The sequence below is a fragment of the Perissodus microlepis genome, chromosome 18, assembly GCF_051167445.1.
Source record: "Perissodus microlepis isolate ML-2025 ecotype Zambia chromosome 18, ASM5116744v1, whole genome shotgun sequence".
NCBI classification, from domain to species: domain Eukaryota; kingdom Metazoa; phylum Chordata; class Actinopteri; order Cichliformes; family Cichlidae; genus Perissodus; species Perissodus microlepis.
In genome coordinates, this window is record NC_140478.1 from 6089732 (window position 1) to 6113611 (window position 23880).

The 23880-nt window shown below is 40.9% G+C and overlaps 1 protein-coding gene across 10 annotated transcripts in view; it reads right to left on the reverse strand.

Annotated features, from left to right (window-relative positions):
• Nucleotides 1-6946: 6946 nt before the first annotated feature.
• The window catches only part of ctnnd2b (catenin (cadherin-associated protein), delta 2b), a 205812-nt gene continuing 188878 nt past the window's right edge, over nucleotides 6947-23880 (reverse strand). For 6 of the 10 annotated variants that reach the window (XM_084911793.1, XM_084911791.1, XM_084911796.1 and 3 more), the window contains 6 exons: nucleotides 20590-20851; nucleotides 17142-17235; nucleotides 16887-17013; nucleotides 13332-13460; nucleotides 11575-11651; nucleotides 6947-9660 (listed from right to left, as the gene is read on the reverse strand). In XM_084911793.1, coding sequence (XP_084767919.1) covers nucleotides 9397-9660; nucleotides 11575-11651; nucleotides 13332-13460; nucleotides 16887-17013; nucleotides 17142-17235; nucleotides 20590-20851 — 953 coding nt within the window. In that variant the 3' untranslated portion in view covers nucleotides 6947-9396. The remainder of the gene's footprint in view (nucleotides 9661-11574; nucleotides 11652-13331; nucleotides 13461-16886; nucleotides 17014-17141; nucleotides 17236-20589; nucleotides 20852-23880) is intronic. The other 4 variants (XM_084911800.1, XM_084911795.1, XM_084911797.1 and 1 more) reach the window with 1 other exon arrangement.

A 23880-nucleotide genomic window follows, 5' to 3' on the forward strand; every position in this document is an offset into this window, starting at 1 on the left:
AGCCTTGGAGAAAGGGCACAACGTATTGGAAACTGACATACACATTTATTGGAGAGGAATACCAAGAGGGCGGGAATGGGGCTTTAAAGAGCAGGAAGGTGACAGCCAGTTGGAGGGATTTTAACAGGATGGAGAGAAGAGCTCAGACGCGGCCAAATGATGATTGGTGACTGGCTGTCACAGATGATAGCTGCAGACAAGGACAGCTGAACATTCAGGAGGAAGCCAGCAAGCCATTTTACATCAATACATAGTACAGCAGGAATTTTCATGGAAGTGGAGAGCTTACGAGCAGTACTTGATAGCTGAGCTGAGAAGCCAGCTCACGCAGGCTTTGTGAGGGCTTTGTGGAGAATTTGAAAGGCAGCGCCAAAAATAAACAGCTTAGTGCTAGACTGTGACTTGTTGACTTCACAAAAAAACACCATGAGAAACATACACTGTCGTCTCGAACCCTGTGCATGAGATGAAGCACGTGTCCCAATTGTTCTGAACATTAAACATTAAAACATTTTAAACTTGCCAGCTCCATACTTTAAGGTCTGCGTGATGTCCGACTGCGCCCATGTGCAGGCAAATGTAGAGAGGATTCACTGTGTGCAAATCATTCCTGCTGCCTCCTGCATCATCTATTGGCCATCTAAACCAGATTATCCATTATTGAGAACATGTCAGAAAGGGCAACTTCAATTTTTGGCTAATGTTGAGGACGTGTTTACTGTCAGGTACTGTATAGATCCAGTGCTCTGTGAGTACTGGTGATGGTGTGAAAGCCATCCTTAGCTCTTCCAGTGCGATGCTTCAATATTTTGGCTAATTTTGCTCCAGAATGGTCATAATACAAAAAAAAGATTTACATGTGCTTATATATAATACGAATATATGTGTTGTGTAACTATAAAGAAAAGTCTGAAGGAAAAAAAGATCAGATATGGTATTATAGTGGAATTAGGACACTCTATGTATAAAAAGCAGCCTTATTTCTGTGTGGAGTTTGCATGTTCTCCCCGTGTTTGCACGGATTCTGTCCGGGAACTCTGGCTTCCTCCCACAGTCCAAAGACATGCAGTTAGTGGGGTTAGGTTAATTGGAAACTCTAAATTGCTCATAGTTGTGAATGTGGGAGTGAATGTGAGCACGAATGGTTGTCTATGTCTATGTGTTACCCTGCAACAAACTGGCGATCTGTCCAGGGTGTAGCCCACCTCTTGCCCTAAGACAGCTGGGATAGGCTCCAGTGCCCTCTGCAACCCTGAAAAGGATGAGCAGAAGCGATGGATGGATGTGACCTTATTTGCCCTCTAGTGGAAACCACTAAGAATTGCAACAAATGTACATTAAAGGTCTGAGGTGCCACTGTTTGTAGTTTCCCTAACCCTACCCTAGAAATATTCAAATATGAGTAGTTATTAGTGTATGCCAGAATTATTGTATGTGTTGATTTCCTAGCATTGCAATTAGATTATGTCACAGGGTTAAAGGAAAAGCCAACTATAAATATCCTAGTCAGGCGCTTCAGTGTGCCTTGTTATGGATTCCTCGAGTCTCAAAGTCTACTGGAGAGATGGAACAACACTCTTTCAAAAGATATTTCCTCTTTTGCTGCTTTGATGATGGTGGAGGGCAGAGCTGGGTTGTGATCAGGTGACTGAAAATGATGTGAATTATTTTAGCAAACCTTTGTTGATGCAGTATTGTTATCCTGGAAGAGAATATTCCTATCAGGGTAGATAGAGCCACAAGACCACCAGATTTCCTCAGTGTTGTGGTTATAGCCTCAGTCACACTAGAGCAGTGGTTCCCAAGCTTTTTTTGCTAGGCCCCCCTGAAAAATCTTCGCGGACTGTTCGTCCGTGATTTGGAGAGCCCAGCGCGTGCTCCTGATGCAGGGAAAACCAATTCTGCAGGGGAGACCTACCTTGGCAGTTGTGCAGGTGAAACCAAAGGGAAGATATGCTTCACCATATTTTCTAGCCTTTGGCTTGGAAGGAAGTTGGTTTGGAAACATATTTGATGATGCTTCATGTCCTGCTTTGCGTTTGTGTGGGAGCCCCGTCAAAAACCTGTCCATTATGCTAGCAGTGTCCAAGCGTTCTTTTTTCTTTTTTTCATACCGCGGCGCGGTTCCCACACTTTGGGAACCTCTGCACTAGAGTGATAATTGGAAACCTTGTGACTAGGAAAGATTCAATTGAATGCTTTTTTCGCTCTCAGCAACCAATTGCAAAAAGTTGTAGTGATCGGATCTACCTCTGGATGGATCCTTCTAAATGGTTGCAACAATAATCGCTGCGCCATGGTCTCTAACCTGTGTAACTGTAACATAAAGGTCCCTTAATGTTTCATCTTTATTTATACACAGTCTTGTGAAAAAGTATTTTCCCCTTTTCTGATTAGGGTTTTTTTTTTCCTTTGGAGGAATTTTTATCCAATCAAATTGGAACTTTGATTATGTCACTCTAAAAAGTTCCTACTGTTTCTTTCTTTGATTTAGGGCTGGAGTTGCTTCTGTACTTTGGATCTTTGTCCTGCTTCATAACCTCAGTGTGTTTGAACTTCAGAGTACAAACTGATGGTCAGACATTTACCTTCAGGATCTCCTGGTAGAGAGCAGAATTCATGGTTCTGTTAGTTAGAGCAAGTTGTCCAGGTCCTGAATCGGCAAAGCACCTCCATCACACTAGCACCGCCGTGTTTGACTCTTGGTATGATGTTCTTGTTATGAAATGCTGTGTTAGTTTTATGCCAGATATAACGGCACAAGGATGGTTCTCGCCGTGGTTCACTGGAGTCCCAAAGCCTTAGAAATGCTTTGTAACCGTTTCCAGACTGATAGATGGGAATGACTTTGTTTCTTTAGATCGTTGCATGATGTGTTGGTTTTTAAGAGTTTTTGCTAAAACATGTAAATGTGAAAACATTTTATATTTTAAAAAGGAAACCCTGTGTTCCGTTTTCTGTGTTTGAGGAAAGCAGCCACCAAGTCTTTAAGGTGAGGACTCATATATTTTCTACTCCTGGCAAGAGAATCTGAGGACACTCTGTGAACCTACGTTCTGTACAGAGAAGGTCGAATCACACTGACCAAGACATCTTGTAAAGTGGACTTTGATTTATGCCTTTCAGTGGTTGATCTTGAAAATGCACAGGTCCTTGCAGCCAAAAAATTTAATAAATAAACTATATGTTTAAGTCTGGCAGTGAGCCATGCAGAGCAGATTTATTATTGTCATGTACTGCTGCGGGGCAGGACAAACTCTGCTAAATATCCCTTTAATATTTAATCCAGGTTACTTGAGTAAGGATGTAAATTGGAGCCAGTAAAACATGAAACACCAAAGGGATGAATGAGCAGAGCACTTAAAAAAATGTGCCTGGCATGTTGAAGGAAGGACTGAGCCACAATACTGAACAGTACCGGAGGCTGTTAAAGCCTCTCTCCATGGACCTTTTTAGTCTCTGCCAAAAGTTGGAAGTCATAACGAAAACCAATGATTTTGCTTTGAGGATACATCATTTTGACAGGGACCTGAAACAACACTTGAGAGTTATTTAGAAGCGGCAACATGAGCCTCTTGGACAAAGTATAGATTCAGAGGACAAGTAAAAGCAAATCTAACAGGTCTGATGGAGATTCTGCAACTTTTCCTTGAATGATAACACTTTTTCTACCTTGGTTTGCTATTGCGCGTGTGTAACAAGATTTCCTTTTGTTTATCTAACACACCATATTCAACCAGAACATTTAAGCCATATTCAAGGCCTTGTTTGTGAATTGTAATGCCAGTTTTAGGACAGCGAAGGCTCTAACTGTATCCTTCTCTCAGTTGTTTGTTATTGAACACACACAAATCAACTGAAATACTGACTTTGTGTGTGAAGCTAAGTAGCTACCTAGCAAACGACCCGTGTGGCTGGAAACTGAAAAGCTCTTTAAACCCTGGCTTCAAAGGTGAGGGCATCTCCATAGCCTTCTGTGGTAAAATAGCTAGCTTTACAGCATTAAATATGTGACATCACAGGGTTAGATCCATCTTTTATATACAGTCTTTGATGCTACTTATTTCAATTTTTTAAAAAGTCTTTGATATCACAGCAGCACTTTTGCAATATTATTATTATTTCTTTTATTTGGTGCTACTAGCATGAAATTATTAGACTTGGTCGGATTCCCACACTTGATCATATACTCCGACCACAGAAAGAAACTGTTTGCGTGATACAGAAGCTCTTTGATCAGCATCCAGAGTCGGTGAAAAACTTACAGGACGTCCACTTTTTATTTCTTGAGCTTCTCTCTGACTTTGCTCTGTACTCCGACAGTGTAGCCACACTCTCCCCCCACACACAGCTCTCAAAGATGCTGTGCGTGTCTGTGGTGTGGCGATCCATCTGCAGAAAGTCATGCAGAACAGGCCTCGGAGACTAAAATGGCCGCCACCCTGACCTGTGGTGCAGTTTCTCTAATGACCACCAGAGAGCACTCATGACCCTTTACAGGCCAAAATGAAGTCATTGCATGGATGGACCTGCACACAGACACACAGACACACACAGACACACGCACACACACACAGACCACTGGAAAACTCCATTGATTACGTCACATCAACATGTGTTGATCTTATCTAAGTAAAAATGGAAGAATTAAAGGTAAATAGCAAAGGCTACAGCCACCTTTTGTCCCGTGCCTAAATGATGAGCAGCATTTATGTTAATAGTCTCTACAATGTGCTATACCACACTGGTTAATTCTCCCAGTTTCTATTTGTGGTATCTTTAATACAACATGTGCACTCATCTAGTTTATTAGAGGCAGCAAACTGCTGCTAGTTAGACCCCGCCCCCTTTACTCACAGGGCAGTTTTTATTCCCAGCTTCCACAAAATGCTGAAAACCTTCCTGTGAGTGAGATCTGGCTCCATGCTGACTGACACATCACATCACTTCAGTAGATTTGTCAGTCAGACAGTCATGCTGCCAATTTCCTGTTCAGTGTCACCCCAAAGGTGCTCTGCTGGATTCAGACCAAACCTGCATCTGCAGGACTTTACATGAAGGTAGCATCTCTCTGGTTTCAGGGATTTTGTCTAGGATGGTGGAACACTGAGATAAAAGCTTTGTTTAAAATAAAACTCTATGATCTTCAAATGCATCCTCCAAAAAAAAAAAAAAAATGCTAATTGGATTTGAAAATCCCAATAATTTTAGGACGACAACCACAAATGTCTCCAACAACTTCTGTTGTCTCATTTAGCGACTTGTAAGCAATAACATGTCCGGATTATGTGAAAGCTTCAACACATGAGCGTGATACTTGTATATTTAATGATGCAGGAAAAAAGTAACCACAGACCATATTTTAGGCATCTAAGCCAAACCCCTGGAAGTGAAATGGACATTAATGACTTATTTCAGGGTTTTAGGACTCATTCCTGCAGCACTCTGTATGTCAGTGTTTAACAAAGCATGGTTGGATTCCTTTTCTTGCTTCCGTCTGCAGTGGGCTGAGGGACCACTGAATGACTTGTATTCTATTGTTAGTTTCACATAAGAATGCTTTCTGGCAACTAACCATGAGTGTGCACTGTCCCAGGACCAGGAAATATGTAAAAATAGTCCTTCCTTGGAGCTTAATGTGGTTGAAAGAGTTTGAGCATGGGACAAGAGTCTAAGTTAGGATCTTTTCATAAGTGGAGAACAAAAACAAACTATGAAGGACACAAATATCATATGTGAATGCACATAAGCATTTATGGTGTTGTGCAATAACTTTTGTATACTTGTGTAATCCTTGTTAAATGTTAAAGATCCTGCTCTTTGTGGCATTATTTAAGGGGGAATGCATCCACAGAGTGACACATTTCACTTTGACTCACACATTTCTTGGGAGACTCACGTCTGTTCTCTCTCTTTTTTAAATTTCAGCCAATCACTCATCTGCTTTCCTAACTGCTTATTCACAGTGAGCTGGGGCCTATCCCAGCTGACACAGGGTGACAGGTGGGGTACACACTGGTCAGGTCACCAGTCAAACCACAGCTCGAGGCAGACAAACACACTCTCAAATCAATAAGTATGGCCAATTTAGAATCACCAGTTAATTGAACACGCACGTCCTTGGGAGGACCCACACAGGAACAGATGTGTTGGAGAACTCTCAGTATAAGGGATAGGAGACAAGGGATAAAAATGCCTTACAGTCCTGCAAAGTAGGACATCTGGTTGACTTAGCAACTATAGAAATGTGTTTCCTGTGATGTGAACAATGTCTGACTCTAGCAAACACATTTCCGTCCTGTACTAAAAGAAGGGTGGGTAAAACTCCCTGGAAAGTGGGATGCCAAACAATAAAACCTAAGCTGTTCTGCAGACACAGCACACTGGAAAAAACACAGAATACCTTTTTTCCACTGATGTGGTGCCACAGCTGCTGCTGGTGATGGTACATTGCCAGCTCTGTCAGAGTGCCTCATGCAATCAAGCCTACATTTCAAAAGGTTGGAGAGTATGTGGTAAAAAGTTAGAATAATATAATGAGGAAGACAAACATGGGAGAATAGCATAGCGTGCTATTGGATCACTGTGGTATTGTGTCACTTCCTGTTCTCGTTTTTCTGCAGGTTAATCTGTGCAGCTCATTCAATTACAAGCCTTTATTTCGACCAGTCGTGGCAGATGGCCGCCCCTCCCTGAGCCTGGTTCTGCTGGAGGCTTCTTCCTGTTAAAAGGGTTTTTTTCCTTCCCACTGCCACCGAGTGCTTGTTCACAGGGGGGTCATCTGATAGCTGGCTTTTTCTCTTTATATCACAGTCTTTACCTGTAATATGAATAAAACTGAATAGAATTGGAGAAAAGATTCCTCAATTTTGCACCAGGAGTACTACTTCAGTCGTAAACAGCTTTGTTTTTGACACCAGAACAAACAAACTCTCAGAATCAGAGGTTCTTTGATGGTTCATTTATATTTTTTGGAGCAGTTGCAGTCTGTTTGAGGCAATAGAAAGATTCACAATTTCTCTTTTTAAAACACGTTTGGTCTAGCAACAAAAAGGTCACCGACGTTATATCTCCATACAGGTCTCATAGTAAGTTTTCTCTGCCTAAGGATCACAAGGACATACATAACGTTGTCAGTTTCCAGATGCTTACTAACAAAAATACAGCACGTCTGCTTTCCATCCAGTGTGTGTTTGTGGTGGTGGGGCGGCGGGCTGCTGCATTACGAGTGGCTTTATCAAGCATTGGAAGATGACCTCTAGGACTTCTAAACAGCAGTGAGTAGGGAGAACCAGGGTCTGGTGTCACCTTTTACAATTTAGCCTTCTTCACTTACAGAAAAAAACAGAAGAAAGAAAAGAAAAAATATATTTCAGTTTGACAACAAAATGGGCATGCATTGACGGGTGCATGTTTTGGTATCTGAGACCAAATCCTCTAAAAAGCAGAGGTGCACTGGTGACACACTCCGATGGTTTTATCAGTGCAGCACGATGGATGGAGTCTGAAAACATCTTGTGCACAGACAGAATACAGACGTGTCGGAAATACTTCTCACGGATGTAGCACCTTTGCTAGACTGCCTCAGTGACGACATGGATCCCTGGGCCCTGGTCTACTCTACTCCACATAGCAACAACATTACTACACAAAGTCGACAATTTTAGTGTGCTGACCAGAAAATTAACTGTGAACAAAATTCCTACATGTAGCTGTTTTTTTTAAATTTTTTTAACAAGTCTTTTTTCCATAATGTTGCTGCTATAAGTGACATCCACATCTGCACATAAAAAGTATATATTTATATTTATATAATATATATCCGTACTCTATTAACAGTTGTTGTCTACCATGAAGTTAGAATTGCCAACCATCTCTCAGAAAAGTTTTTTCTTTTTTTGTACTTCAAACATGAATTAATTTACAACACAGAAATCAACTAATTTTGTACAGCTCTGGAGGAAGTGAGGCTCCACAGTCCCTCCGCGATTTTCCTTTTTCTCTTCTTCTTCTTTTTTTTTTTTCTTGTTACGATTTTACTCGGGAGTTTCGGTGCAGTTCGACGGTTTTCATCCCAGTAAAACACAGTTTAGAAAAACCAAAGCATTTACAAAGTGGCATCGTTAGAACGGCGAGGATGTTCAGCTGAAAACCTTCAGCTCAACTTGGACCCTTGAATGCACCGTCAACACTCCCCTTTCAGCTGAGGGGAAGTATCCCTCGTTTGGCACGGTTATATACACGATGAACACAGGTCACTCAAAGGAGGGGGGTAAAAGCAGGGGAATGGTGTGGAGAAGATGTAACGCTAGCCTAAAAAAGCCCAAAAAACAACCTTTCTTTAGCAGTTCTGGCAGCTGTACTAACTGTAGGGCAGTGGAAAGGAGCACCGTGACCTTGCAATTCATATCCAGTGTTTCACATTAGCGACATCCATGATATGAGTTCTGAAAGTCTGTATGTGTTTGGGTAAGGGGGCGTACTTGGTGAGGAGGTGAGTCGGAACCAGTGGCAAAAGGCCTGACATGACACAGAAAATAGTGCAATGTACAGTACGCAATGCATCTCCGTAAATGTACAGTGTACATCAAATACTATACAATCAGAATTAAAAAAGTAGAAACACAAAAAAAAGTGTTACAAATGACCAAAAGTCTTTCTTGCCCAGAGAATACGTCACGCTGAAGCCACAGACAGAAAGAAAAGTTTTGTGTGACAGACGTCCTATGTGTCCTACAGTTCTTGTGCTTCACTTTACTAAAACCCATGGATGCTATACCACATATTTACAGATTCCTCTTGGGGTATCTCTGACTCGCTGCAAAACATCTCATCCTCAAGTCCACCAATCCACGTTTATCTTTCATCGTCCTTCTTCATCGCAAAACCGTTTGCCAACTTTTGCTCTCCCGCTTCCCTTTCATGTCCCGACTCTCTTCTCTCTCTCCGGGTTAGTCTCCAATTGACATTCTGTATCCAGAGGCCTACAAGAAGCGGGCGCTCTTTCTATCTGGTGAACCTTCTCTACCACTTGTTGATCACAAACGAAACACAGAAAGAAAATGTGTCAGTCAGTTTGGTTGGTGGTGTGCATGCACATGCTTGGCCACTCCTCCATTTGCTTCTGGTCCTCTCCTTCCTCTCAGAGATGTCCCAGAAAGGAGTGAAATGTCTATCAAGCTTTCTGCCCGCGTCTCCTTTCATGCGCTCCATCCTCCCCCTTCATCATCCTGCTATCTATGATGCTACTCAGGAACTACAGGGGAGGATGGGGAGGATGGGGAGGGAGGAAGGGAACCTGTCCTTTCATCTTCTTTCACTCCACCTTTAAGCCACCCCCCCTTCACTTCCGGGTTTTCTTTTATCCGTACTCTCCTCCTCCTCCCTCATCTCCCCTTACACCCAGGAATCTGGTGAGGCTGGGTAGTGGCTGGTCTCGTAGTTGAGCTCGCTGTAGGGCCGTGAGGCTGAGTAGAAGTCTACATAGTTGCCGGTGGACTTGAGGCCCTGCAGGTGCATGTTAAGGTCACCCTGCGGGGGACGCCCTCCAGCATGAACCTGGTTCTCGTAGCAGGCCTGATCCTCGTAGTTGCTGCTGTCAGGTGGAGGAGGATTTTGGAAAGGGGGGTAGGGTTCTGATGGCAAGCCTTGAGAAGATACCTAGAAAGAAGGAGAGCACAATCATTACAAATGACCACTCATGATTGGTCCAAGTCACCAAGTGAGAGTGAGGGGAGTACTGGGAACCATGAGGTTTCTCATGTGACACTGCACATTGCTATAGAGTCGTCCACCATATTGGATGCGATACAATACAAAGCCTCCAAGCGATTGCTTTGGTTGCTAGCAGATGTCTACTACTAACTACTAGATGAGTGGCAGTAAAATCTGAAAAGGTGTGACACAAACAGGAAATGGAGATGTTCACCTTCAAGTTAAAAGCTGTGCCTTAGGGCTCACATTTCAAAAGTTGGAACTTTAACTTTGAAGGAAAATTTCCAATTTGTGTTGCACTTTTTACAGTTTCACTCCAGCTCAGAGAGCAGCTGGCCAGTATTTATACACAAGTCCATCACTTCTATTCAAACTACCACCGCAACAATATGCTTGTGACCAAACCAACCACAAGGAGCTTTTTTTCCATAGCAACAGGTAGTTGACAGATGGTCATGCATCCGTCTTTAAGCGTTCGACTGGGACCCTGTTCACTTGATTCTACGTTGTGACTATTATTGTCAATGCCATGTCCAAATAAGGTAGCATCACATGGTTAGTGGTCACATGTCTGCAAAACCTCAATAAAACTGGGTTCTGACATTGCTTCATCAAAGTGGGTGATGGGTAGCGATTAGCTTTTACCGGCAACACCATCCAACCAAAGACTAGACTGTGAGAATAACTGGAATTCACGGGTGTATTGCCATAGTGCTTAAACAGCATTCTTTATAGGTTTACAGTGACCTTTTAGGACTTCATAGTGTCTTTATAGTATCACTATTAAAGCCTATACGATTCAGTTTCACTGTGATATTTCCTATTCACCTAGAACTATACAGCAGATCTTCCTCTTAAAGGTGAGATGAGTCATAAAGAATTGAATAAAGCTGGCAGCGCAGCATGGAAATATTAATGCTTTCTAGTCTATCAGATGCTGAGTGTTGTGGGTTTTCAAACGTTTCCTCAGTGAACTCGGGGCATCTTAAACTATTGAGTTCAAATATAATCACTAACCTGTCTTTGGTGTTTTTATTTTTTCCTCTCTCTTTACACTTTACTCTTTACATCTTATTTTTATTCACACCTGCTTCTTGTAGTGTTAGTAATTCATTTCATGAAGGAAGGAACTTTCTGAGTTTATAGTGGACATGTATAATGGCTAATTTACACTATGAAGCCCTGCTCCCAAAAAATGACATAGATTTACCGCTGTGCCATCTTGTGCCAGTACAGTACGTGATTTCACTGGGTAGGGTGGTTGGTTGGTGATAAGAGATAGCATAAACAAATGTAAGTCTAAATAGTAACAATAACTCAGTGGAAAAAAAGTCCTCCACACTGTCTTCATTCATAAAAGCCTTACATTATTTTTCAGTTTCAGTGCAGCTGGCCAAACAACGAGAAACAACAGCAACAAACACTTACTGCTAAAGAGACAGAGTGACAGTGGACGGTATATCCTTGCTTTTTCAACATAAAACTCATTTTTGCAGATAGGGGCAGTTCAAAGTGACCCCCTTATATTGCTTTTTAGCTTCAGTGCCCTTGTTTTCCACTGAGTTATCAATTGTGTCACTAGTTTGCTAACATAAACTAATGTAAGTCTATTAGCCGCAACCAGCCAACCAACCCAGTGATGATTACGCTAAACATGTTCTAAAAACGTTAAGCCGCACAGTGTTAAACCTATGTTAGTTTTTGAGAGCAGGGCTCCATGATGTAAATTGGCCTTTATATGTGCAGCGTTTTATGTCCCCTTTAATGCTGGTGTGTCAGCTAGAGGTAACAAGTCACCTTTAGCATGTACATGAAACCTGATTATGGAATGTGTTTCCTAAAGAAAGGGACTTGTCATACCTGATTATACTTCAGGTCATCAGTTGGGGACACATACGCTCCTCTGTGTAGTGTTGAAGACCCACCGGAGATTTGACCTGCAGACACAGTGAGGATGAGTTCATGCTCTAAATCGTTTACTCAGTTTTTATAATTAAAGTAATCAAATGGGAGTAGGCTGTCAGTAGAATCAGCTGGACACCTGCTGCATTAACATTAATGAAGAGGATGATGAATGGTGATTAAGGAGAGCTTGGATTTTTTTGTTTCCCATGTAACAACTGCTCTTGGTGTGAACTCTCTCCAAGGATAGACCGCATACAACAATGAAACCCTCGCTAAAACCCAGGATGTTGACAACAAGATTAAAGCTCTGTGCTGATGGTGATGTTGGAAGAAAAACGCTGCTGATAATGAAAAGTTCCTTATAAGATATGATGGTGCAACAGCCTAAGGCCTTCCAATGGGAAGATTGGTGTTAGAGGCCAGAGGCCAGAACTGACTTAGCTCAATGGACCAGAGAGAAAACACAGACACAGCTTTCAGGTGTGCAAAGTGAGCAGACAGCAGAGGTCAGTGGTCTCAGATGCTAGTTGGGTAGTCATAAAAAGATTCATTGATAAGTGGCTGCTCATGTGAGTCTGCAGCGTCTCTAGGTTTCTCAGTCAAAGCCACCCTTCACCTGACACATCCAATTTCAAAGCACTAACATAGCACAGGTAGAAATACTAGCTTGAGGACTCATAAAGGGACTTCACTGACCAGTTGGTCATGTCACTGTGGCTACATCCATCTTTTATATACAGCCTATGCATATAATCAGGGGTGCACATAAGTGGTCCGCAGGTGTGCATTCGCTGTCAAAATAAAAGACGCACACCAGATAAGAAGTTGCAACGCGCGTTTGCGTCCATATAAAAGGCAGTGTTTTTGTCCACTAGAGTGGGATTTTCACGGCATATTCTGCACCACATCTCTGTGCGTTCATCATTTGTTTGAAGCCAGCTCACCTCCTGCAACCACTTTTCCGAGAATACGCGCTTCTTTTGTGGTTCGGACTCCTTCTGACATTTCTTTGGAGGTGGAGGAACACCAAAGTAATTGCTTAAAGGAGCTTCTTCGACATCTTTAAGAGTTCTAAACAAATGTCTGTCCTCCTCCAGAAAATCTTATGTACGCAAGCGCGCGTTGCAACTTCTTATCTGGTGTGCGTCTTTTATTTTGACAGCGAATGCGCACCTGCGGACTACTTATGTGCACCCCTGCATATAAGAAGGTTTATGGTTGGAGTGGCTTAAAATGGAAAGATTTAGTCTAATTTATTGGTGTCTGTTTTTCCAGACAATTTTTATAGAGAAATTTGAAGCTGCTGCTAGCAGTCTGTTAGCTAACCAGCTAACTAACTAACCAGCATCTCTAAGACTCTCACACTAACTAGCTACATCTTGATTAAATGTATTTTGAGTCACCTGTGATGTTTTTGCACAATGTCAGCTTTAACACAATAACAACAACCTACTGAACAAAAAAGACATAACAAGTGTGATGTAATAAGCACTGAGAGGTGGATTTATCTTTGGGCAAAGCTAAACTACAAAAATGAAAGTGGTTTTAATCTTTTCACTGCCATGATCTCTCTCGGGATAAAAATAAATAGTTTCCCATGAAACGATTCCTTTCATATCTCTAAACGCACGCTCCTTTATACTAAAACCATCACCTCTGCTGGAAACAGCTTTATGTGTGTTTGTGACAAATGTGCAGTTTGGAATTCCTACCCGCCATGGCGTCTTTCCGGGATGTGTGCTCGCCCTTGCTGCTATGGTAACTGGCATTGCCAGTTGACTCGTAGTCTGCCTTTCTCTCCTTCAACGCCATCATCTCCCTGGGGGACGCAGGAGCACTCGCTACACACACACACACACACACACACACACACACACACACACACACACACACACACACACACACACACACACACACACACACACACACACACACACGTATGTTTAACATTAGATCAGTCAACACATTATCAATACAGATCAGGAAGAAACTACAAAAGGGAGGACAAGTGTTTGCAACACAGTCGAATCCTTTCAGAGCAACGTGAACTTGTTCAACACTCTGAGCTCTTGCATTTACCTGCCAATGAAAGCAGAGAAGTCTGTGGCTTCACTGTATGCATTACTTGCTCTAACCATCACTCTGGAATGAGTTAAAAACAGGGGTACTGGGAGCAGCTTTGACTGTGGCTCTGTGGGTTTGGACCATTTTCCACAAATCTTTAGCTTTTTGACCAGGCTGTGATTCAAAGAGGTAAATACTGAGTCATCCCTCCTCCCTATGTTGGCTTTAGTCTATCCTCTCTTTTCTTCTTCTCATCCTCTTGCTGCCTGACTGCAAGCCCCTCCTATATATTCTCACCATTTCAGACTCCCACTGGCTTATTAAGTTCTCTTGTTGTTGGTGACCTGAAAACCTTTTTGTACCCAACAGGCATCCTGGAAGTATCAGAAGAAATATAAACACCCACAGTCCGAAAAAAGAGAAGGGGATGATGGGATCAGTGACGGTGACAATAAGTTGGATCTGGTAAGCCATGTCGGCAATTGATTTGGTGCCATATGGTTTGCTCTGATCTACAAATCACATACAGCAGCCTCTCACATAGAAGCTGCTGGTTATGACGCCTGTTTGTGTTACTGTGCCTGTTTCTTTGCCTGTTATAATCCATTTAGTATTGATCTAGATGCTCATCACTGCTCTATTGGCACAACAAATCCATTGTAATATCAGCACCTAAACACCCAATCATCGACTTTTATTGAAATGCATTTATTCCTATGGTTTTAAATACAAAGGAACTATTTCCTTTATGTGCATTTGAAAATGAAGAGTGAAATTAAAGAAAGGCTCAGTGGACAATCTGTGACTGCCTGCAAAATTTTACAGATGTGAAATGAGTCTTTATCATACTTATTTCTATTTTGCCGGTTTGTCAGCTGAAAGGCTCATAAATGCAGCCCTGGCTATTGTTTTTAAAAGTAGATGGCTAATACGTGAAAAATGTTCAAATGCTCTTGCATGAAGTCATTTGAAATTATTTTTGAATTATGCATTAGCTCACAGTTGGCAGCTGTAGCTGCCTGGCTCTGTGAATGACAATAGGACTATATTCTATATATTACAGGGTGGATTTCTATGAAACTTGGCAGTCAAGGTCATCATATAAACCTCACTGACTTTGTGATCACGGTCTCCATCAGCAGGTTCCCACTTTTGGCTTTCTGGGAAATCTTGCGACACCTTTTACACTGATTGCCATTAAATTGGGCATTATATAAGAAACTTCTTAAAGGGTACATATTATCTTCATTTCCCCTCCTGTAAGAAACCTGTATTGTTCATTTAAGCTCATTAAATGCTAAAATATCATCTCATTTTTCATTTAAAATTTTTTGTCCCTGGCTGTGAGTAAAGGCTGTGCCCAAATTAGACTTGAGGGCAATATACTAATTGTGCATTTCTTGTGAACTGCTTTCACAGTTTTACATAAAAAAGTAATAAGGTGGTTTTGAATCAGCCAATACAAAATATATTTCCGGTTGAAAACAAAAACTCACAGTATCTCTAAACTTTAATTTATTTCTTGACATAATAAGATTTTTAAGCCACTGTCTGCCCAGCTCTGTTAATGGCATCCAGAATATTAATACAATGGGAAAATGACCCATGTGTACATCTGTGGTGGGAGGGGAAGTACTAAGTTTGAAAGTCCAACATGTCCAGTCCACTAGGACTAACTCACATCTACACAGTGGATGATAATTGAAACAACTGGTTAAAGGAGATTAAACAGATTTTATAACTGAACACCAATTTAAACGAGATCTTAATGACTGACTTTGTGATGCCTTTCTCCTCCATAAACAGCTTCACAGATTTGGCTTTCTGTCAAATCTTGTGACACTGTTTCTATTAATTCCCATTAAATCGCTGGTGCAGACATTTAAAGACTATATGAGCAATTTAACGCTAAAAGCGCAACATAAATGCATTGGGTGTTATTTTAAAATCATAATCAGTGGAAATGGAGGAATTGAGGTTGCAGACGTGACATTGAGAGCTGTGAATATTGGCTGTGGTGATGATTCTTGCTGACCTACAGTTCCTTTAATTGCTCTTTGAGGCTGGCTCCAAATGATAGTTAATCCTCATAGACTGCCACATTATAGATGATATAAACATGTTTACAGCCAGATATGAAAAACTGCTTTAGTCATAGCAAATTTCACGCTTAATCTATAGGAAGGGTATTTTTTACTAATTGTACTATAAGCTTTAAAGCTGTGTATGAAGCATGTGGCCACTTTGGCAGGTTGAGTCTGATGCAGGCAGCTGCAGCTCAGCTTCACCTGCACTAATTAAAGCCATTAAACAGGATCTCCCAACAAGTGTTTTTGGTGTGCTGCCTTTTATAGTAACAGCTAGTCCACGAAGACTGTGCTCCAGTTGTGGAAAGTGACATTTTTGTACTTTATTTGTATGATGTGTGTGTCTGAGCGATGCATGTATATTATAACCAAACCTCCCAGCACTAATTATGCAACATTGGCCATAAAAAAGGAAAAAAAGAGCTAAGAGTGTTTTTGACTCCACTACTAAACACATCACTAATATATTCTCAAACACATCCACACTTCTGTGCACTTTAGGCACTTCTTCCGTCACACTTACAAGCCGATGGATGAGATGAATTTAGTATCTTGTGAAAGGACACTTTGACAGCTGCCCCAGACAATCTATGCAAACAGCAAATGGGCTTCACATGTTTTCAACTGCAATTCCACCACCCACGTAATTGCTGTCGCATTAATGTGAAAGCTAAGGCAGCACATGCACAGTGAGGAGATGCAAATGCATGTTATTAAGAGCATTATAATTTCTCAATAAACAATTGATAGCTTAGATAAATAAGTAAATATGAGGCACTCCCATTTTACATTGTCACGGGATGAACTGTATCGATGAATGCTCTTCAAGGGTTGTGTGTCTTACACAACGTGATCACTGTCAAAGTGTCTCCATCAGCCCAGAAACACGGAGGCCTTGGAGATGCTCATTATTATTAGTCAAACCTTAACTTAACACAAGGGCGGGAAACTTTTTTAGTGCAAGGATTTTCCTTGACAGCGGAGTAATTTACCAGTGGTCACTGTAGTGTGAAGGTTGAAGCACAGTTGAGATATATCGGAGCGCTGCTTGTTTGTACTGTACTGGTGGAAAGAGTGATGAATGGGAAGATGGGAGAGGGGGATGTGTAGGCTCACCTGATCGATTGTTGGGCGAGGTCCGCACAGGAGAGATGGAGGGCGTACGAGAGGAAGAATAAGGTCGCTGTCTGTCTCTCTCTATCGTGGAGGAGGAGCCAACAAAATGGTACTGGGAATAGCCGTCCTGCGGGAGACCAAAGTGAAAGCAAATGAGGAGGAGAAGATTTGAGGCAGTGTTTAGTTACCTTGCAATGGTTTTACATGTAATTGCACAGATTCTGGATTTATATACCCAGAGTACAGAGGCTTTACCTTTTTATAGAGGCTGCGCAGGTCTCTGTATTGCCACATGCTGTTCAAGACTTGAGATGCAGCTTTCACCACTTTGGGACTATGTCTGGGAATTCAGCAGAGAGTAAAACAAAAAAACACAACGTAAAGCTCGACCGTCCTCTGCTCTGTTTGGGTAGACGCCGTTTTATAAAAACACCACAGTTCAGAATAAAAAAGAAAAAGACACAAAATGGAGACACTAAACGCGCATGTAAATCAGCATCGCATGCAGCCTTCAAGGAAAACGTCTTCTTCATCTTCTCTGATGTGCCACTTAAATGTTCGTAGGACAAATTGCATAATTGTTTTTCTGATTGATTTATTAGCCAATATTTCATTCTGTTTCCCCCAAGTGACTAATGACTGTGGGTTTAATTGGCTCATATGGCATTATCAGTGCGTAGGAAATGAAACTTTATTTCTTCGAGACATTTTGATAATGTTGTTGTTTTGGATTCTCAGATTGCGGGCTGTGTAATTTCAGCAACGCAAATAGGGAACACTGGAAAAATGTTCTTTGAGGAACAACACAACTGAACTGGTACCTGTAATTTTATCTAAATGTGAGTCTAATAATAAACACACTACTAATTCGTTTTAGCCTGTTATCTATCATGGAGAAATGAATGCCATGCTAGGATATAGACATAGACAAAACAGAAAAAGCACACAGCAGGTGCAACATTTTTTCTACATGACAAAAATTAGAAATGTATACGATGTGCAGTTAGAACAAAAGTGAGCTAAAATTACAGCTGAAGTTATGCTACATCATATTATCTATATCCATATTCACTCACTTTTATCTGTAATCTTTGTCTGCACTTTAGTCATTCCTCAGTGCCAAAATCTAATCATAACACAGCTGAGCTGCTGCTAAAACCAACTTAGCAGATGTCAGTAGCTGTCATCTAGGAATTTTAACTTGGAGAACTCCCACTCTTTGAACTTCTAGTTTCCTAGGGACCGCTTTTAAATCATATATCTAATTGCATTAGGGATGTGCCTAACTATTTGACTAGATGTTTAAGCACTGCTTCCTCTCTTAGCTGGCAACAACTGATAAAAATAAGTCCCAAAAGGTTCTGTTCATCTGGACGTAGCGTTTTCAGTGGGAGAAACGTTCCGTCACTCATTCAAGTGACTTCTTCAGTCTCAGCTGACTGCAGGTTTCCCCAATCTTATAAACAGTACATTTACACAATGACTGAAACTAAAAATCACTGAATGAACAATGGGCTGGGAGGTCAGTCTCTTGATCATTAATATGAAAATTCTGTACCATTCACAGAGTTGGGGAATGGCTGCAATCACAGCATTGTGAGATGGCGAAAGATGTACCGAAATGCAGATAAGTGATTAAATGTTTCTCCCACTGAAAACGCTACGTCCAGATGAACAAAATCAACCTTTTGGGATTTGCTTACCTGGATGATTAAGCATGCATCAAGACAGATAAAAATAAGATTTAATTCATTGCTGATTTTAAGATATTATGCAACCAATAGCCACTACGCACAGCTTCAGCCTTAGAAAATGAGACAAGAACATCAACAAGCAAATTCTTAAAAAAGCTTGTTGCACTTTTTCAAGTTTTGCTAACGCTTGACTATTTGTTAGCGAGTATTTGTAGACAGTAAGACAAAAAGCAGACACACAGACCAGCAGACTTCTTTAGCATTTTGAAAGAGAAAATGAAGAGCTGTATACTATTCTGCAACACAGTCTGCACAGGCCAGTGGCAAGGAATGAAGGTTGCTAATGCTAACAAATCTAACAATAGCTATAATGCAAACAAATCTGTGTAAATGCAATGGTATATACAAAGCGAATGCCACACATTTCAGTGACATTTAAAATACAATTTGGTTATTAAAGAAGCCGATTGTTCACCACTATCCCACAGATGCATCATCATATAGCGCAACTTCTAAAACTTAAACTTTATTTAAATTATTTCTCTCCAATTAATCTTTCTTGGTTAACTACAATAATAACCATCAACGTGACTATTAAACCCCATTTCTACTAGACTGCTCAAATACGTCCTACCATTTATTAATGTTTCAATCATAAATATGATCCATCTTTATCAATGGGCATGCATATCTCCAACCTTCTTTTCAACAATTCTTGAAAGAGTCGTTGTAAAATAGCCAACTGATCATCTGGTGAGTTCCACAGGGTTCTGTGCTGGGACCATTTCTATTTACATTCCCTTAGGCAATTATTATTAGCAGGCATAGCATACATTTGTTTCTATGCAGATGATACCCAGCTTAAGATATCTAACAACAGTTCCTTAAAAAGCCTTCAATTCTACTTTTAGGAAGTAGAACCAGAGGTAGAACCTTCAGCTTTCAGGCCCCTCTTCTGTAGAACCAGCTCCCAGTTTGCATTTCAGAGACAGACGCCCTCTCTACTTTTAAGATCAGGCGTAACAGTTTCCTATTTGATAAAGATTATAGTTAGAGCTGGATGAAGGTTCTCAGTCATCCAGGTCATCGTAGTCTGGATGAAGCAATCCTGAATGATTCAGCTACGACTCGGCGACAGCCAGCAGCTTCCAGCAACCACTGCTAAATGGTTTTTCCCTGGTTTTCCTGTTTCTATAATTTCCAACATAGCAGACAGCTTTTGAGCATTGTACACGACATTTCGTGAGAAACCTCAAAAAGGCAGCAGCTAAACGTAATCTTGACAAGTCTGGCAAATCCGAGGATTTGTAGCAATGGGAAACTTCCACGGCTGGATCTTCAGTTTCATAGATGCTACCTTTAAATCCTTTAAATAGAATGAATACCTTTAAATTAAATAATGTGTATTGCTTTAGTGCACAGTACTGTAATATAACAAACAAAAGTCTCACATAGAGCCAAGTAGTTACTACAGCACAAGCTGCAAGCACTGTAAGATGTGGACGGTAAATATGTTTCGTTGTAGCAAGTTAAACAAGTTAAAATTATACTCCTTGCTCTGCGCCTCTGTGTTCTCTCTCTTTATAGACTGTCCAATAAAAACAATGTAGGTGTGTGGGTAAACAGACTATGCAGGGAGCGCACAGGGTACAGACTGGCCAAACTTTAGCTGGATCTTATTTTCTGTTGCTTTGACTGGTGACTCACAGCACTAAGAAAAACAATCACACAGCCTCTGTAAACCTTCTCTCCTGTCTCAGCTCTGAGCCCCTTCACACCAATACACATCTATATTCCTACTCCTTTCTTATCCTTTTGATCAGTCCACCTGTTCGCATCTTGTGATTTAAAATGTGATCAGCGTATAAAAAAGTATAAGACGATACAAAGTGTTGGTGCTTCCTCACAACCTTGACTAGTTAGATCATTTCTACCGTTTTTATCGTCACCTCCGCATCCTTTTAGTTTACCCCCTCATCAACATGGCATCGTCTTCCCATTCGGCTTACTTGTCTCCCTTGCTGCGGGCGATGCCAATGAGCTTCTCGATGCCGCCAGCGTCCCTCAGGGCTTTGGTGTTCTCCATGTTCTTGGTGATGACCTCATGCAGCGCGCAGCAGATAGCCGTGATGGTGTCATCCGACATGGTCTTCCCCACCAGCCCGCTGTTGCTGTTGGTGCCACCTCCTCCGCCTCCTCCCCCACCACTGCTGTTGTTGTTGTTGCTGCCTCCAGGCAAACGGTGCACCAGGTCCCTCATGGCATATTTACCTTTGGTGGGTGAGAGTGACAGGGAGAGTACGGGTGAGGTGAATAATATATGAAGAAGATACAAAAAAATGTAGGAATGGGAGCGAAACACAAACATTTTGTGGAGCTTCTGGGTGGAGTTTGTGTGTTCTTTGTGTGCTTGTGTGGATTTTCTCCAGGTACTCTGACTTCCTCCCACAGTCCAAAAACCTGCATTTTAGGTTAACTGATGATTCTACACTGTCTTTCTCTGTTAGCCCATTATTAGCTGGGATGAGCTCCAGTTCCCCAACAATAGGTGTTATGGATGGGTTGACTTAGGGAGTAATTAAAAATAAACTGACTTATGCCAGGCCTTGAATTGATCAAAAATTTACTTTTTATATGCAAGTTTGTAACCAAATAGTTAGCCAGTTACTGCCAGCCAGCCTTCTTCCTGCTAAAACTGGGTTTAAATCCTGCACTTAGTCAGAAGCAGGTATGGGGCCAGCTCTGTCCAGCTTCTAACAATGCAACGAACTTACAATATTGTTGTGTTGACTTTACAAAGTAAAGACTTTCACACAGGAGGGACAGAAAGCCTATAACTTATTAAGAGGATTCAATTCAATTTGTTGAAGTTGCACAGCTCCTTCACCTTAACCAATTCCTCCACAAGATCAACAATCCTGATGCTCTGCAGTAAACTAATGTTGAAACTGCTTTCTTTGCTTTGCTTGCATCAGAGCTGCTTTTATTTTTGCTATCAAGGTAGAATGCTCAAAGTTTTTGTCTCAACTGTACAAGTCTAACAATTTTCTTATTTCATTGTTTCTGAAATCACCTGTACCTGCTGCATATAAAAAAATCAGCAAGACGATGCCTACTCCTAGGCAAAATACCTACTTTGAGTGCATTCACATGAAGACACAAAGGTGTAACCAATGTAAAGGCCATTCTAAAGACTGGTTTTAATAAAGCAGTTAATATTAGGTTTGGTAAAGAAAACCAGACCCTGGTCCAGCGTGCACATTACACAAGTTTGATGTGGAAAAGGGAAACAGTAGAAGACATTTGCATCTAAAAAATAAATGTAGTATTAATATGTATTCTGTACTTCTAACATAAGGGCAAGGAGTAGTATTAACTTTTAAATAAACTGATTAAAACATGATTTAAACCCTTATACAATTTATTATTAAGCTGAACACTGTTATTCATCAAACATTATGTGGGAACCTTCAGAATCCCAAAACTTGCAGCAAAGACAGTTTTATTATATTCTACTAAATTTACCCAGTAGAACAATTAGCAAAATGTGTTGAACTTTAATCATATGCATTATAAGCTAACGTAGACTTAAATTTAGTGTAATTTCACATTACTTTCACTGTAATTTCTACTATAGTACAGCATATATTGTGGAAACAGCTGTAAGTCAGTTAAAAAAGCACAGGACAATAAAAAAGTCACAAATATCAAGATATTTTTCTTTCCTTGTTTCGTTTTTTAAAGAAAGAAGCTTCTGAAAGCTGGAGCTCACTACCACTGAGGTAAAATTGCAGCCTGGCAGGCCTGCTGTCAGACACTGATGGAAACATGACCACGTGATCTCACACAGACTGACTACATTTCCCATGACACCTGAGCACTGCTGTCAGGAAATCTTGTCCGCTCTGCTCTCTGGTCTCCATTCTGATTGGGTCATCACCCTGGGGTGGCGGCGGTGGTGATGGTGGTGGTGCTGGTGGGGGTGTAGTTGCACGTCATGACTCACTGACAGTTTGCATGCAGACTACATGTGTTTTACTGCTGCTGTACATAATATATAAGAAGAAACTGTTACTAATTTACAATAAAACTTTACTATTTCTACGTCGTGGCAGGAGCGTTGAGGCACGGCCATGTGACCAGCAAGAATAAGCAAAACCTAACTGGACAAATTTTTGGAGCATGAGCAAAGGAAGAACTCTTTACATTTTTATCCACATCCAGATCAATTTCTTCAATACAGCAAAACAAGTGATGATGCAGTGCTGCTCTAGGTGACTGCAGTGATACTAGCTACTTCTATGACTGCTGCAGAGAAATGATCTGAAGCATGATGTGCTGGAAGACATGGATAACTGTGAGCACAAAGCACTACTACTATTTTAAAATACACATTTAGTTTTAAGTGATAATTAAGTGAAAGCAATACAATGGCTCAGGTCAGCTTTGTCTAACCTTTCCTATTTTACAGATCAAAAAATCAATTATCTCCAGATAATCGAAGCAATCGACAAATAAACTGGTGTAACCAATTACTGAAGTTAAGGGTAGATAAGAACCACATAAACATACTGATTTAGCTACTGCCACAAAATTGCAGTACTGGAAAGATTCATCAGTCATTTTCACTGCTCAAATTATTGTTACGAAAAAACGCTGAGATCAACAGAGAAAATATGAAAAAGGCTAGACTGTAAAAAGGAGTTTCCTATTGTCACAGAATCATTTTAATTATATTTAATTGTTTTGGTTTTTTTTTAATTTTATGGCTCCATCAGCTCTGGCGACACCTTAGAAAATAAGGCTGCACCTGGAGGTACTGCAGGTATTGCAACTAAATATCACAGCTAGACAGAAACTCCTCAGAACACAGACTACAGATGCTTTTCTGTTCTCCAATTTGACCAGGTAGAAAAAGACTAACACGAAAGACATTTCCTGTGTATTTATTTATTATACTTTATTTATTTTTAATTAATTCCTTTAATTCATTTTGGAGGGACAATCTTCAATAATCCAAACAGTGAAAAGAGAAGAAGAAAGAAGAAAATACTAGAGTAGAAATATCACTGAACATCTAAAAACAGATCATTAAACCGCAGCAATTCAACAAGGCCAGCTACAAACTTTAAAGTAAAACTAGACAAAGAAAAGAACAGCTGTGAGTCAATGCACAGGGCACAGAAAACAAATCACAATAAAATTAAACCCCCAACAGTTCACTGGTCCCCGGTGATTCAACACCGTATCTACGCCTGTGTCAGTGACTCACTAACTCAGCTTGTTTATTGTGGGAAGTG